The following is a 14,904-nucleotide window of genomic DNA, read 5'->3' as shown; positions in this document are numbered from 1 at the left end:
TAAGAGTAATTTCAACATTTTAGTGTAATAGTATACATGAGCAATTCCTTTTCTTGTTTTCTTCCAACCAATGACTACATATCCTAACTACATTTCTTTTAAGTATACATAACTACTTAAATCAACAAAGTCAAAAGTATTAAAGTTGATAAATTTGTAAAAAAAAAAAAAAAAAGACAAACTGGTGTTTTAAAAATTTTAGGCTTTGTTTCATAGCAATTGTATTACAGCTGGACTTGGATTTTTTTAATAGTTTAAAGCACTTGTAAAGTTTCAAATCCAACCGGTTTATAGTAATTTGAGTTGAATTATATAAATAAATCTAAATAAAATGACAACTTACTTCAGTAATATACAATTTCATAAGAGCTTTATTTGAATTTTAACATATAAAAACTACATACAATTTGTCGCACATTAAACATCGAGGAACATGATTAAAAGCACAGTTAAAACACAACATGGGATGGGTACTACATTAAATGTCCATAGTGGTCAATTCACAGACAGCAAATAGTAAAAAATAAAACAATCCCCAAACCCACAATCAGAATTTGTAGATCTTGTTGTGCTGGAACAGGAACTAATCAGAAACCTCCATCTTCTCTTGTTTGATGACGTCTGTAGATTAATCAACATGTTTTTAATACATTCGTCTTATTTTTTTTTCTTAGAAAAAATGACAGAAGTTGAGGTTAACACACCTGTTGTTTCCTCTTCCTTCATTCTCTCAATGACGCACTTCTTAATCTCCAGCCCAATGGCTCTGGAGAGTGGAGGTGGAACGGCGTTTCCAACCTGAAGAACATGAGCGAATAAAAGATGAATAAAAGCAAAAAGGAGCTTTTTTTTAAAAAAATATATATATATATTGTCAGAAAGGACTTCTTCACCTGTCTGTGTTTGTCCAGGACGTTTCCAAAGAAGCGGTAAGTGTCGGGGAATCCTTGAGAGCGTGCGCATTCCCTGACGCTGACCACTCGGTGCTGCTCCGGGTGCAGAACGCGGCCCTGAAAATTACAAATCAAAGGATGAAGCGGGGAGCTCCACTGTTTAATTTCTTTAATTTACAGTAGCTTTTTAAAGTTAACACGATAATTACAGGTGATTCTGAAGGAGAAAAGCGGCTCGAGCCGCTTTTCTCCTTCAGAATCACCTGTAATTACCGTGTTAACGGTTAAAAAGCTATATATATGCTAAAGATTTTGTGTTTAAGCATCACAGAAAACCCAAACATCCGCACCTGCTTGCCCATGGGTTCCGGGTTGGTGACAGTGGTGCTGAAAAACCCGTCCCACTCCAGTCGGCCGTAAAGCCCGGCCCAGTGGTTGTGGCGGTTCCCAGTGTGGGGCAGACACCAGGGGATCAGAGTGTTGAACTGCCGGTCTGCAGGATCACAAGGCTTCCCTAAAACGCCACACAAAGCGGGTCAGAGCTGCTCGCACCGTGGAGACGGTTTCGGGATGTCCATCGAAAGGGTGCTGTGTACCTCCTGCACAAGTACAGACGCCTCTGAGGGCGCCGGTGCTGCTGCGGCCGTTCTTCTTGTCATGGTGGGTGTAGCGCAGCTTCTTGGTCATGGTGCCGTCTTTGAGGCGAACTTCAATGTTGGGAAGATCTCTCCAATCGGAGCCCGGCGCCAAGGGAATGTGACGCATCCGACCCTCGACCAGAGCGCTCATGTCCTAAAATGAATAAAATTTGGTTAATTCTGGATATTTTATTCATCATTTATTTATTTTTGAGGATTAGGTAATCTTACCTTGCAGATATGATCCCTGAGGATTGGCTGATACTGTGTGCCTCTGATCTGCCTCTGAAACCAAGACTGAGGTTCCCCGTTGTAGGAAATCTCCAGGCCAGATGCACCGTTACGAATCTCAGGGAGGTCGGACATGCTGTCCCGGACTGTAATGGTTCTGTAGATGCCGCCGTTACCTCTGATGGAAAAATACATTCATCCAATAAACACTAGACTAGAGCATGTGTCAAAGTCAAGAACCGGGGGCCGAATCCGGCCCTCCAGATCATTTTATTTTATTGTTATTAGTGGCCCGATGTTACTTTACGCTTATTTTTAACTTGTATAATTCTGAAAATATATATTTCTATGCAGAGTAAAATATTGAAAGTTATTTGAGGTTTAAGTTGATTTATTCTGGAATAATATTCCTGCCTTTTTATTTGTTATAATTATGTTAAAAAGTTGAGGTTTTAAAGTTTTAAAAATTGTCACTCTGCAAGCTTTTTGGACTATTATGGCACTTAAGATTTTTTTTTAGGTTGTTTTGAAGTTTAGCTAATATTTCAGTTATATAAACGCTGTTTTGGCTAATTTAGGCTTTTTTAAAGCCGTTTTAGAGTTTACTCGATATTTCGGCTACATGCTAGCTGTTTTTTTTTTCAGTTTTTTAAGCCGTTTTTGAGTTAGGCTAATATTTACACACTAGCTATTTTGGCTAATTTCGGCTTTTTCAGTTTTGTAGGCTATTTTTAAGTTTCACTATTTTTTCAGCTCCATGCTAGCTGTTTTGGCTAACCGAAGTTTTTATTTTTTTTGTCTAATTTGGCATTTAGCTAATTTTAGCTATCAGCTTCAGTTTTTTTTAAGCTATTAACCATAGCATTTTCAGCTATCAGCTTCAGTGTTTTTAAGCCATCAATTTCAGCATCTTCAGCTATCAGCACTAGCATCTTCAGCGGCCACATTCAGCCAACACCATTCACACCAGCATTATCAAAGGTAATGCTATACATCTAGTTCACAATCATGTTAAAAAGTTACAGTTTTAAAGTTTTAATAATTTAGTTCAATAAATGTTTATCCTGTTTGACACGCGACCCAAGATGCGTTTTGGATTTTGGCCTCCTGTACGATCGAGTTTGACACCCCTGCACTAGAAGTATTTTTCTTTCATGTGAAGTTAAGGGAGTTTGCTTTACCGGGTCACATTACTGACGTATCTCTTTTCGTCCACGACCACGCTCAGAGAGCAAGCTCTGGGAGCAAACACGTGCAGAGGTTCAGGGTAACGCGGCAGCTTCTCTCCTGGAGCCGCAGCCAGGATGATGGCTCTGCGACGGGTTTGGGCGACACCGTACTGACCCGCCTGAGGAGCAGGACAAACGTCACCTCTGGGATTCACACGGGAAGAGCTTCATGCATGCAGAGGTTAGTCTCACCTGAAGGACTCCAAAGGTACACTGGTAGCCCATTCTCACAAGGCAGCGCAGAGTCAGCTTCAGAACCATGGAGTTCTTGAAGGAAACAAAGTTCCTCACGTTCTCTAGCAGGAAGAATTTGGGTCTGTAGTAATCACAGTAACTAGAAGGAAAAATAAAAATAATTTAACAGTCAGTTTAGTTGTAAAACACCACCAACATGATAAGACCTCCTTGAAATACCTCAAATAGGAGACCACAAGCGAGTTCTTGAACTTGGAGTAAGTGCGAGAGTTGAAGCGATTCATCCCACTGAAGCCTTGGCAGGGCGGCCCCCCACACAGCATCTCCACGTCCCCCTTCTGCGGCAGCTTCTGACCCAGAGAGTTCGTCTTCTCCCCCGACATCACCAGCTTCAGCAGGACGTTGCAGTCCTCTGTGAAGACCGTGGTGCCGGGGTTGTTGAGCCTGAAGGCCTGAGCTGCAGGCTCCCACATCTCGATGGCCCACAGGGTCTCAGAGATACCTGAAAGCAGCAGACGCACTCTGAGCAATGCCCTACAAACAACTGTCTGCGTGTTCTAAGAGAGGTTTCACACATGAAATTCTTAATTTAACTTGTAAATATTTTACTAAAAAGGTCATTGCTTAGTGGACTTAAAAATATGACGATTACCAGCTTGGTGGAAACCCTCGGACAGGCCGCCGCAGCCAGAAAAAACGTCAAGAGTGCGATATTTGGAAACTTTAGGCATCTGTGGGCCAACGTTAGAGTCCTGCAGCTCCTGTGCAGCCTTCCCTTTGCCCTTTCCTGATGGAACAGAGTTCAGGTTTCAGTGACCAGAGAGACGACTCATTTAAACATGATAAGATTTCAAACCAACCTTTTCCTTTGCCCTTTCCTTTTCCTTTATGAACTGCGGAGCGAGCGTGATTTGGAGGATCTTCAAAGCTTTTTGACTTTGCATTGTAGGCCTGTGAAAAACAGAAAAGTAAAGGATTCAACTTTGGCTTCATCTCAATGCAGTGTGTGGCCTTACAGCTCAGACAAGCTGAACAGCCAGTTCTTATAATCCTAACCGTACCTCCAGGAAATAGAAGCGGTCTGGTCCACCGCTGGAATATTCTTGGACCGATTCAATCAGGTCTTCTGCATATTCTATTTGACAGCGGCCCAGAACGTCAGTCATGCGGACCGTCACTTCTTCATCACTCCAGTACAGCTGGTTAATGTCAGCGTGGTAACTCGCTTTGACACCTTTGTGAGTGTTTTCTGGCCTGGAGGAGACAACAAAAAAAAAAATTATTTACTTGTCCAGTTTTTTTAGACTTTATATTTATATATAGATTTTTTTTCTCCAACCTGTAAAACTTGTAAAGCGTCAGCTTGACGTCTGCGGTGTCGGATTTCCCGTTGCTGCGGCGATGACAGAAGATCTCCTTGATGCGACCGATGCGGAACGGCTCGGGAGCATCCAGGTTTGACCCTTTGATGTAGTCTGACGACTTCCGGTAGTACTCGGGATACAGATCTTCATCCACATCGTCCTTCCTGTGGGAGCGCTTCACTGGACTAGCAGGCTTCATGCTAAACGCGGAAGAAAGCAGAAAAATTCAAGCCTTCTTTTTGTTCAACTGGCAATCAATTATGCCCAAATCAATGTGAAAAAAATGCTAGAAGATTTAAAAAAAAATTAAACTGGAGCAATTGTCATCCCTAAAAGTTTAAATACACTCACTTGAAATTGAAGGAGTCAGGAGGGAGATAAACGCCATCTCCAACCCTGAACTGATCTCCTTTGAAGCAAGCCACTGCATACAGAGCCTTTGTGTCGCTGCTTTCATTGTCCAGAGGTTCAACCGCTTGAGGCACTTCCTGCTCTGCTCTCTCCTTGATGCGAGCACAGCTGCCACAGAACCTGAAGGTAAAAACAATAATAATAATAAAAAAAACTCATCAATATCATAAATAGAAAACCCCTTCCAATTTATTTTCAAAATGAGTCACCTGTACTTGCAGTTGTCTGGTTCAGAAGTCTTGGGAGGAGTCTCGAATCGAGCAAACTCGGTGTCGTACCAAAACTGGTAGAAGAAACTCTTCCCATCATCCTCAATCACCTTAAGGTCAATATCCATGCCACCCTAAAACGTTAGACATCAAATGTAAACGTTTCTGAAAATGACAGGATGAAACTGGAAACGTTTTTACCCAGCTTACCTCCATGAACCAGTTGTTGGAGGGAGCTTTGTACATAACATTCACTTTTTCATGGACAAAACTGAGCAGCATGTCCTCGCATTCGTCCACGACGACGAGTTCCAGCGGATCAGAGGACTCTCCGAGCGCGGTGTGAATCCCGCGGAGGAACCAGTGAGCGTGGAACGTCTTCCCATGAGGACCCTCCCACATTGCAGTGATCCTGAGAGAGAAAACGTGAAATTAGTAACTCTTCAGTAAACTAAACATTACTAAAGAACACCTTTTCTTTCTCGTACCTGGCCAGATACAGAGGCACGGATGGATCGTCGGATAAAACCGAAACGCAGTCTCCCACTTCCAAAACCTCATTGTTCATAGATACTTTCTTGTAGTAGTGTTTCTTCCCCTCAGACTAAAATGAAACAGATCAGAGTGAATGAGTGGCTTCACACCACAAATTGGGAAAAATGGAAAGAGCTAAAAGACATACCTGAACAGGCTCTCCGATCCACTCGAGCTTGCCCTGAGTTTGCCTCTTCTTCTTGGTGTTGGCATCTCTCCTGGCTTTATCAACCACAACATCTTCTTCCTCAACAATCTCATCATCTTCAGCCTCTTTTACAGCAAGATTTGGGCATCTAAGCATGAAAAAGGACAAAAGTGCCATCAGGGGTTTTAAAAAAAAAAAGTTGTTGAAAAAATGTTGATTTTTTTTCCCAAGTATGAAGTACTGAAGTTAAGAAAGCAAATTATTTCTCTAAAAATAAAATCTGATATTTATTCTTGCAGGTGTAAATACAGGAAAATTACACTTAACCAGAATTTTTTTTGACACAAAAACTATCTGCTCAAGCCTCCTGACCTTCTCTGTTTGCAGGCTTGCTTGCTTCGACCGCTTCCTCCAAACTTGATCATATCTTTACAGGCCGTACATTTACCACAATCAGGCGACTGGCAAACCTAAAAAAGATTCCAGTTTGTTAGATCTAGAATTCTAAAATCACAATTAAAAACCAAAAGAAGATAAAAAAGAAAAAAAACTCACTTCACAAACACCACAACGCTGCCTCTTGAGCGCACTCTCTTTATCGTTCTGCTCGATCTGGTCAGAGAAGAAAGCATCAAAGATCTGACAGACCAGTTTAGTGGTCGTCGCCTTCGTTGGTCCCTTGCTGTCCTTCTCGATCTTGGTCGGGTGACGGATGGCTTGTCTTCTGGCGGCTCTCCTATCAACAAAAGCGAGCCGGAGTTTAGAGGAGAGGTGGACTTTGAAGCAGCATAAACACCTGAGCGGATGGTGAGGGATGGAACTAAGAAGCTCCTGGCTGGAAACACACCACAGCATCAGGCCATGCAGCAGTACAAGCAAACAAAACAGAGTCTGAACGTCGGTGAGCTTTTAAAAACCTTTGGAGAACTATGAAAACATTGAAGATGGAAAAATTAAAACTTAAATCTTCTGTAAAATACAGGATTATTTCTTATAAACTCTGATAACTCCACAGATTTATCAGAAAAATGAATACATTTTAAACATTTTCTTAAGTTAATCGATAACTATCAAAAATGTGAAAGTGTAAAATTCTAAATAGTTTTATTTTGAAAATACAAAGTTTTTGTTTTTATTTCCTCCAAAAGAAAGCAAACTATTCTATTTACCTGTAATCCTAAATAAAACAAATTTAAAAGATGGAAAACGAAGGCAGTTTGTAAGAAAAAGTTTTTTCAAGTTATGTTTATTATTTGGTTTCATAGTTTACACTTATACCCTACAAGTCAAATTATTATTTTTTTTGTTTTACAAAAAAAAATTATTCAACCAAAACTTCACAAAAGCAGTTTCACTAAAAGACCACAATAAGAATCAAAATAACTCAAAATGAAAATAACTTTGAAGTCATGTATATTTATCTCAGTGGGAATAATAATCTGTTCAATATCTGCACGTTTGACAGTAACACACCACTGAGCGGAATAGAGATGCAATCACAGTAAGGCCCACCTACCAGTACAGCAGCGTGCTGCATTAGGAAGTGTTAAAAACATGTTAGATATCAGGGAGGCAAAGATGGAGGAGCAGAAAAATAGAGAGAATAATTTAAATATTTATATATATTTAAAAATAGCTTTTAATTCTAAATACAGCCTGTAAGGGGAAATCGTTATAATCCCAAACTGCTCACCTTTATTTTACTATAGGCTGCAAGTTAAGTATCCAACCAAAAGAAGATTTAACTTTTATTGAGGTGAGCCGATTGTGTCACTTAATTACGAACCTAAAAATTCTAAAATGTATTTACAGGAGCTTCATTATAATAACTCTACCTCTTTCCCAGAGTGACTCCAGCGAGTTTGATGAGGTCTCTCATGCAGGGAGTGACGATGATGGGCTGCTCATCCGAGTCGCCGGCCTCGTCGTAGCTCTCCACCTGCTCCACCACAAACTGGGCGTGACGCAGCAGGGTGTCTTCAGTGAAGCAGTTGAAGTTCAGTCCAGCTGGAGGGACTGTCGTCTGAAAGTAGAAAATCAAGATAGTCGTTTAGGGTTTGATGTTGGCAAAAAAATAGAAAACTTTAATGGTGAAACATCAGAGCCCACCTCAATTTTGTTGAGGAGATCTTCATAAGTCACATCTGGGTTTTTCTGGAGGAATTCTACCACTATCTTGCTCATGTAGATCTTCTCCTGCATCAGTGCAAAAATGGGGGCGTACTCCTCACTGGGCTGCATCAAGATGTAATCCGCAAAAGCTGCATAAAAAGAGTTTACATTAGTATGCAAGGACTAAAAATATTTAAATGAAAAACTTTTTTTTTTTTTTTTACCTGTAGTAAAACCAATTAGAGCTTTTTCTCCTCCATCAAAACCAGTGATCCACCAGGCGTTGATCGGTCCGAGCTTCTTAGCAGGAACTCCACCTAAGGAACAAGTTGATTTTGCATCAAAAATAAAAGGATTCAGCAACAATAAAATAAAATAAAAAAGATTAACTATTAGTGTTTGACATGAAACATTCCCTACCATCCAAGCAAGGATTGTCATCATAGATGGGTTTAACGGCACAGCTGAAGTAAAGCTCCACATTCTTCTCAATCAGGCCGGAGTCAAACGGACACAGATGGCCACGTTTATCATACACGCTGAAAGGGAAAACATTACGCTATTAGCCAAGCAAAATGTTGGTAGAAAAATAATCCTCACAAATGATGTTCAAATAACTTTATTTGGTCAACACCATTTTTTTTTCTACTCCATAACCTTAAAAGGAGTAGTACGCCCCCTAGCTGCAGTGGGTATTAGTTCAATAGAGCACAAAATACTATGTTCTAAGGAAAGAAAAATATGGTGCTAACATGGTAAAATTAAAATTGCATACCTAAAGTTTGTGATTCTGTGCTGCGGTAGATCATCGTAGCTCTCAAACCCGTCCTCATTCGAGTCGAACAGGGAGAGACGCTCGTCTGTTAACATCTCAGGTTCATCGAGCTGATAAAGGTCAAGAAAACCGATCAGGAAAAATAACATTTTTTCCATTTCATGTGCTGGAAATTCTTACAGCATTATCAGGATCTCCTTGAAAGAACTTCAGGTCCGAGTCGTCCAAAAATTGTCTGCAATCTTGACATTTGGGGGGTGGTGTCTAAAAAAAAAAAAGAGGAACATAAATAAATCAAGTTAAGACAGTTTATGTCTTGTTAGAAAACAAAAGACAAAAACACAGTTTTATGTATTAAATACCTTTGCAACAGAAACTGGTTTTGCTGTGTCATTCTCATTATCTTCTGCAGCAGGACTACAGTAGGAGAAGAGTGTGTTAGTTTACCTGACAACATGAGTACTACACAAAACGATCAGCAAAAATTAGTTACCTTTCATCAGACTCCACTTTGAGACGCTTCTTCTCTTGACACTAAAATGCAACAAAAATAAAATAGGCTCAATTATATCAGACAATGAAGTCCACATCAACTGCAGACATTGATGTATCACCTCATCAGCATCCTCCTCTTTCTTCACTTCATCTTTTCCATTGACAGTTTCTTCAGTCATTTCATCAGACTTACGCTTCTGACTGCAAAAAAAAAAAATTACACTTTTAGATAATTTCACCTTTTTTAATATGTATTTGAGCTTCCAAACATGCATATACATAAACATATACTCACACTTTGGAGAACATTGACAGGATGGTTGGCTGTTTCCCACTATTCCTGGTGACTCTGGCACTTGCAGGAGACTCTGGAAACAAAATATTTTTTAATACACTGTAATTTTCTAAGATCCATGACTGCATAATAAAATTGAAACGCCTACTTTTTGAATCCCCATTGGACTTGACCTTGCGTCCAGCCTTCCCTTTGGAAGCAGGCGGTGATTTAACATCATCTGCACCCATAGCTTCTTCCTCCTGCTCGTCTTCATGAGAGCCGTTCGAAAAGCCATTTGTTTTCCCAGCTTGTGTGTCATCTTCAAGGTGAAGTTCTTTTCCCAACAAGGCCTTAACTTTTGATATGTAGACCTCCTAAAATTAAAAAAAATAAAAAAGAACTAAGCAAGCGGCCAAGCAACAGAGGTAATAATTATATTGACATAGGAGGATGTAACCAACCTTTGAGATCTCTGAACTTTTCATCTCTTTTTCAAGACTGGTCAACTGAGTCTGGGCATCATCATGCAGAAAGTCCTGCACCAACTTCAGCTTCTCTTTGACTTGATCCTGAAATAGAAAAACGTTTTGTTTGCTTTTTAAACTTAAAAAGTTATGCAAATACAGTTTTTGCCCAATTATTCTATATTTGAAATCTTTCTGCGCATTTGATCGTTTTGTTTTTGTATTATTCTTAGTATGATTGAAATAAACCATGTTCCATTCCAAAAAGGAACCATATTTATCCATGGCATCGTAATAAATACATGCTGAAAGCCTGAGCTCAAAGTTAACCATCTTTACGAGCATTTTCAAATTGGTCAAAGCAGAGGATCCATTTAGATGAACTACATGGAGAGCTTTTACCTCCTCTGAAGATCCGTCCTCCTCCAGCATCTGCAGCCTGTAAACAAATAGCCCGTCGTTGAATCAGATGCTGCCAAGTTACAGGGCGCCAATCTCATAGAGCTACACATGTTGTCTGCGATACCGCGCTAATAAAAAAAAAAACGTGGGTATCAGGACTTCCTAACTGGCGCCAAATGTCATGTCGCTCCATGCACAGTGAGGCTAACGCTGTTAGCGGGCTAATAAAGGAGGAAAACTACTTCAAATCACATTAATGGTCGAATGGCATATGCTACCGCTAGCTGCAGCTGCTAGTACAAACCAAGGGTAACGTGCTCGTTAAGCTAAACCCACACAGGTAAACTCCAATGGAGTCAACATGAGTGACAAATGCGTTGTTGTAGATTTGAGAGGGAAAGAAACCGCTAGCTTCATCAATGGAACAGCATTTTAAGACACGGTGTCAGTACCTTTTTCTGACATCGTCTGGCAAAGACAGGGACGTCCTGGATGGCATCGTAACTGCAAACTAAAAAATAAAACCGTCTAAAACCGCTAAAAAACAACTTTTACTCCACCGTCATCAAACACAAAGCAGACCCGCCGGTAACGACTGCAGCGTGCTGTCTCCTTACGTGAATGCTATAAGCAATTCGGGCGCGCGGGCCGTCTTTTCGCGCGGAAACCCGGGTGTTGTGGACTGTACCACCTGAACAATATATGGGTAACGCGTCATTCAAATGAATGAACAATGTTTCTTCTGAATTCGTTGTAGTTCACTGTAAATCCAAGAAATAACCGTATAAACCTAAAATGCTGCTCAAATAACTCATATATGATTAAAATGTGGTAGTATTATATATGAGTATGTAAAGAGATGGGTTGGTAAACCCCCACTCTTTCGCACAAATGTGTAGGTTAACAGTCAAAGCGGAAGCGACATGAAATGTTTACTAGTGTTTACATTGAGTTCCGGAATGGGAAAAAACTAGATACTTTCGTGTTTGCTTCTTTCAAATAAAAAAAAAACACGATATAAATGTTCACTGTCAACAGTAAAGCTCTTTTTTAATTGGTATTTTCAGCACCCACGTCACAATCCTTTAACGTATTTGTATAACGAAATAGCGTTTAAACCATCAATGAGTCAACTCTAAACCCCAGTTCCGATCCTTATTAAATATTTGAATATTATGAAAATTTGTAAATCCCACTATAACTTCTAAAAAAACGAATTTATATACCAATTTGTCATGATTTTCCCCATTGTTCATTTTCTTTGATTTCATTTATTTTCTTTCCTTTTCTTTCTTTTAGAAATATTTTGACAAACCTACCTACCACATTTTACCTCAGTCATTTCATGTAATAAGCCTATAGCATGATTCGTTTTGCTGTTGTTACTTATAAATGCGTGTAAAAAGAAATAATAAAGGAAAGAAAGAAAAAAATGAGTCCCTTGATCCCTGTCTCATGTCTCACTTCCGGCTTTCGAGTGAATTTCAAAATAATGTTTCCATTCGGTCCATATGTGTATAATATCACTTTATATTGAATATACAGACAGTGATCCCGTCCTTGGGGCCTTCTTGGGGGTCTGTGTTGTGACCACTTTGTATTTAAGTAAACTAGAAGAAAACTGAATACGAAAATGCAAAATATTATTTTTCTTCTTTAGCATTGTTTACCAACATCTGACATTTGAGACTAGGAAGAGATTGTAAAAAAGGTTAAAACAAAAGTGAAATGAAATAATTTTCTTAAGTTAATAAAATCCATTAGGACTTACAATCTAAAACCTATATAGGCTGAATGTCTATGTATGTGTTTAAAAAAAATGAAAAAGTGTCAAGAATATGAACAGATCTGATGTCTCCAGAATCTGCCACATTTGAGAAGTTCTTAAATTGTGTCTGCTGAAACAGTGATATGGGATGTGAGTTAAATAGGTAGGCTACTTGCAGCTGAGTTGAACCTAAAACCAAAAGTTTATTTCCATAAATGTCGTTTGTGTTTCAAAGCAATACTTTCAAAGACTGTTGCTTTTATTTTTGATCTACACTAAAGGAAAATATACAGTGAGGCAAAAACGCATTTTGTCAGCCACTCAAAGTTCTCTCACTTAACAATATGAGTTAGTCAATGAGAAAAGTTCATCTCAATATTTGTTATATACCCTTTGTTGGTAATGACAGCAGTGAAACTTTTTCTGTAAGTCTTCACAAAGTTTTCAGAAACTGTTGCTTGTATTTTGGTCCATTCCTCCAAGCAGATCTCCTCTAGAGCAGTGATGTTTTGGGGCTGTTGCTGGGCAACACAGACTTTCAACTTCCTCCAAAGATCTTCTATGGGGCTGAGATCTGGAGACTAGCTAGGCCACTCCAGAACCTTGAAATGCGTCTATAAAGACACTATTTCGTTACCTGGCAGTATGTTTGGACTGTCATGTTGAAAGACCCAGTCACGTTTCATCTCCACTGCTTTTGCTGATAGGAGGTTTTCACTCAAAAACTGAGCTTACATGGCCCCATTCATTCTTTCCTTTACGCGGATTGATCGTCCTGATCCCTTTAGTGAATAACAGCCCCAACGAATGATGTTTCCACCCCCATGCTTTACAATAGGTGTGGTGTTCTTCAGATGCAACTCAGCATTCGTTCTCCTACAAACAGAAGAGTTCTTAACAGTTCTATTTTGGTTTCATCTGACCATAGGCCATTCTCCCAAACCTCTTCTTGATCATCCAAATGCTCTCTAGCAAACTTTAGACGGGTCTGCTCATGTGCTAGCTTTAGCAGGAGGACATGTCTGGCACTGCAGGATTTGAGTCCTTGGCGGTGTCGTGTGTTACTGATGGTAGCTTTTGTTACTTTGGTCCCAGCTCTCTGCAGGTCATTCGCTAGGTAACCAACTAAAACTAAATCAGAGATAGTTAATTTACCCCTACAATATACTAAAACCACGAGGCACACTTTAAATTCTTGAATTTGTTCAAAAATGGAAAATTTTGTGGATTATAATTTAACACAAGTTTCGTTACGGTTGTGCTAACTGACAATAAATTGATTTTCTGTAATAAATAAAGCTCAAAATTAAGTCCAAATGTGTTAGTATGATGTTGATAGACTATAAAGGATTGCTGGATTGATGGAGAATTACAGCTACTGGTGTTAAGATCCTCACGAAATTATTCATACTGTCTTTCAACTGCTTTTAAATTAATTTAATAAAGTTTGAGTTGATTTACTCTTACCAATTACTTTTTTTTCTTCATAGTTACTTTAAAAAAAACAAAACACTTATTTTAACTAAAGAGCAACGATGGAGAGGTAAAAAAAAAAAAGCCACATGTGGCTCCAGAGCCACAGGTTGCAGAGTTTGGAGTGTGACTGTTTGGGATTATGGACAGGTGTCTTTTATATAACTAACGAGTTCAAACAGGTGCCATTATTAAACATTATTAAAGGTAACAAGTGGATGACAAAGGATTTTCTTACAGAAGAAGTCTCAAAGAGCCAGAAATCTCGCTTGTTTGCAGTTTTTTCCACCATAATTTGCAAATAAATTCTTTAAAAATCTGACAATGTAATTTTCTGGATTTTTTTTTTCATTTTGTCTCTCATAGTTGAGGTGTACCTATGCTGAAAATTACAGGCGTCTCTCATTTTTTGCAACTTGCACAATTAGTGGCTGAATAAATACTTTTCTGCCCCACATTGTTTAAGAGAAGCATCTGTTTTGCAGTTTTGCCACAAGATGGCGTTGTTACACAAGTAATTTCAAATGGCCATTCTCTAATTGCTTTTACAAATAAAATGCAATTATTTCTTTTTTGCAATAGAATAGTGTGTCATAGGCCACTTTAGGGTTCAAATTAGTGAGATATTGCAATAAAAATACGACCTTACATTAACAAAACAAAGCCAAATATTTATGTTGGGGATGTGTTGGTCGAATGTCTTCTTTTACTATGTTTTTTTTTTTTTTTTAATTCCATGACTCAGAGTTTGAAATCATGTATTGATGAAGCAATATTAGATTCTCACGTCTGAATAAAAGAGAAAATAAAACTGGCTTTGTGATTACGGGAAAAACCCTTGGCAAAACTTGGAAAATTAAACGGTTGATTTCACAAAATATAGGCAACACATAAATTGCAAAATGTAGAGAAACTTTTCTCAATAAGCTGTTGAAACATTGGAGTATTTTTATTCAAATATTCCCAAGTGTGACACTGTAAATGGCAGAAGATGTTAAGAATAAATACTAATGTTACCTGAGATTTCGTTTTTATCATACAAATGATACATTTCTAATCTAAAATGTTTACGGTGGCACTAAAGGTTTTAATTTTCTGTAAAGAGTTTTGTTGATATAACTTGCAGCTATGTAACATCCTGCTGGGCAATGGAAAGACTTGGCGGACTTCCAGACAGCAGAGCCTCCTGGGACGGATTCAGTCAATGTTCCCACCCAGGAATTCTGGATGTCTGACAGGAAACAGCCCCAACTCTCCCAAGGCCACCATAAGTCAGCCTCTGCCCC

The 14,904-nt window shown here is 39.1% G+C and overlaps 1 protein-coding gene across 2 annotated transcripts; it reads right to left on the bottom strand.

Annotated features, from left to right (window-relative positions):
- Window positions 1–350: 350 nt before the first annotated feature.
- dnmt1 (DNA (cytosine-5-)-methyltransferase 1) lies at window positions 351–11,160 on the bottom strand. Of its 2 annotated transcripts, XM_036213213.1 has the most exons (35): window positions 10,995–11,160; window positions 10,830–10,888; window positions 10,378–10,414; window positions 9,973–10,080; window positions 9,678–9,885; window positions 9,530–9,602; window positions 9,354–9,435; window positions 9,233–9,273; window positions 9,102–9,156; window positions 8,920–9,003; window positions 8,740–8,849; window positions 8,385–8,503; window positions 8,189–8,281; window positions 7,962–8,113; window positions 7,688–7,875; window positions 6,408–6,588; window positions 6,225–6,322; window positions 5,853–6,000; window positions 5,659–5,774; window positions 5,381–5,582; window positions 5,171–5,304; window positions 4,902–5,081; window positions 4,526–4,750; window positions 4,248–4,440; window positions 4,047–4,137; window positions 3,839–3,973; window positions 3,406–3,688; window positions 3,184–3,325; window positions 2,944–3,110; window positions 1,763–1,940; window positions 1,490–1,685; window positions 1,244–1,407; window positions 894–1,010; window positions 705–798; window positions 351–621 (listed from the first exon to the last, which is right to left on the bottom strand). In XM_036213213.1, the coding sequence occupies exons 2-35, from the start codon at window positions 10,874–10,876 to the stop codon at window positions 584–586; spliced, it is 4,479 nt and encodes a 1,492-aa protein (XP_036069106.1). In that variant the 5' UTR covers window positions 10,877–10,888; window positions 10,995–11,160; the 3' UTR covers window positions 351–583. The 2 variants fall into 2 exon arrangements, with proteins under 2 accessions (XP_036069106.1, XP_024128158.1); XM_024272390.2 differs by lacking the exon at window positions 10,995–11,160 and having other exon boundaries at window positions 10,830–10,988.
- Window positions 11,161–14,904: the final 3,744 nt, after the last annotated feature.

Source organism: Oryzias melastigma, linkage group LG8, assembly GCF_002922805.2.
Source record: "Oryzias melastigma strain HK-1 linkage group LG8, ASM292280v2, whole genome shotgun sequence".
NCBI classification, from domain to species: domain Eukaryota; kingdom Metazoa; phylum Chordata; class Actinopteri; order Beloniformes; family Adrianichthyidae; genus Oryzias; species Oryzias melastigma.
Note: the sequence above shows the minus strand (reverse complement) of the source record. Positions and strands in the feature narration are given on the sequence as shown.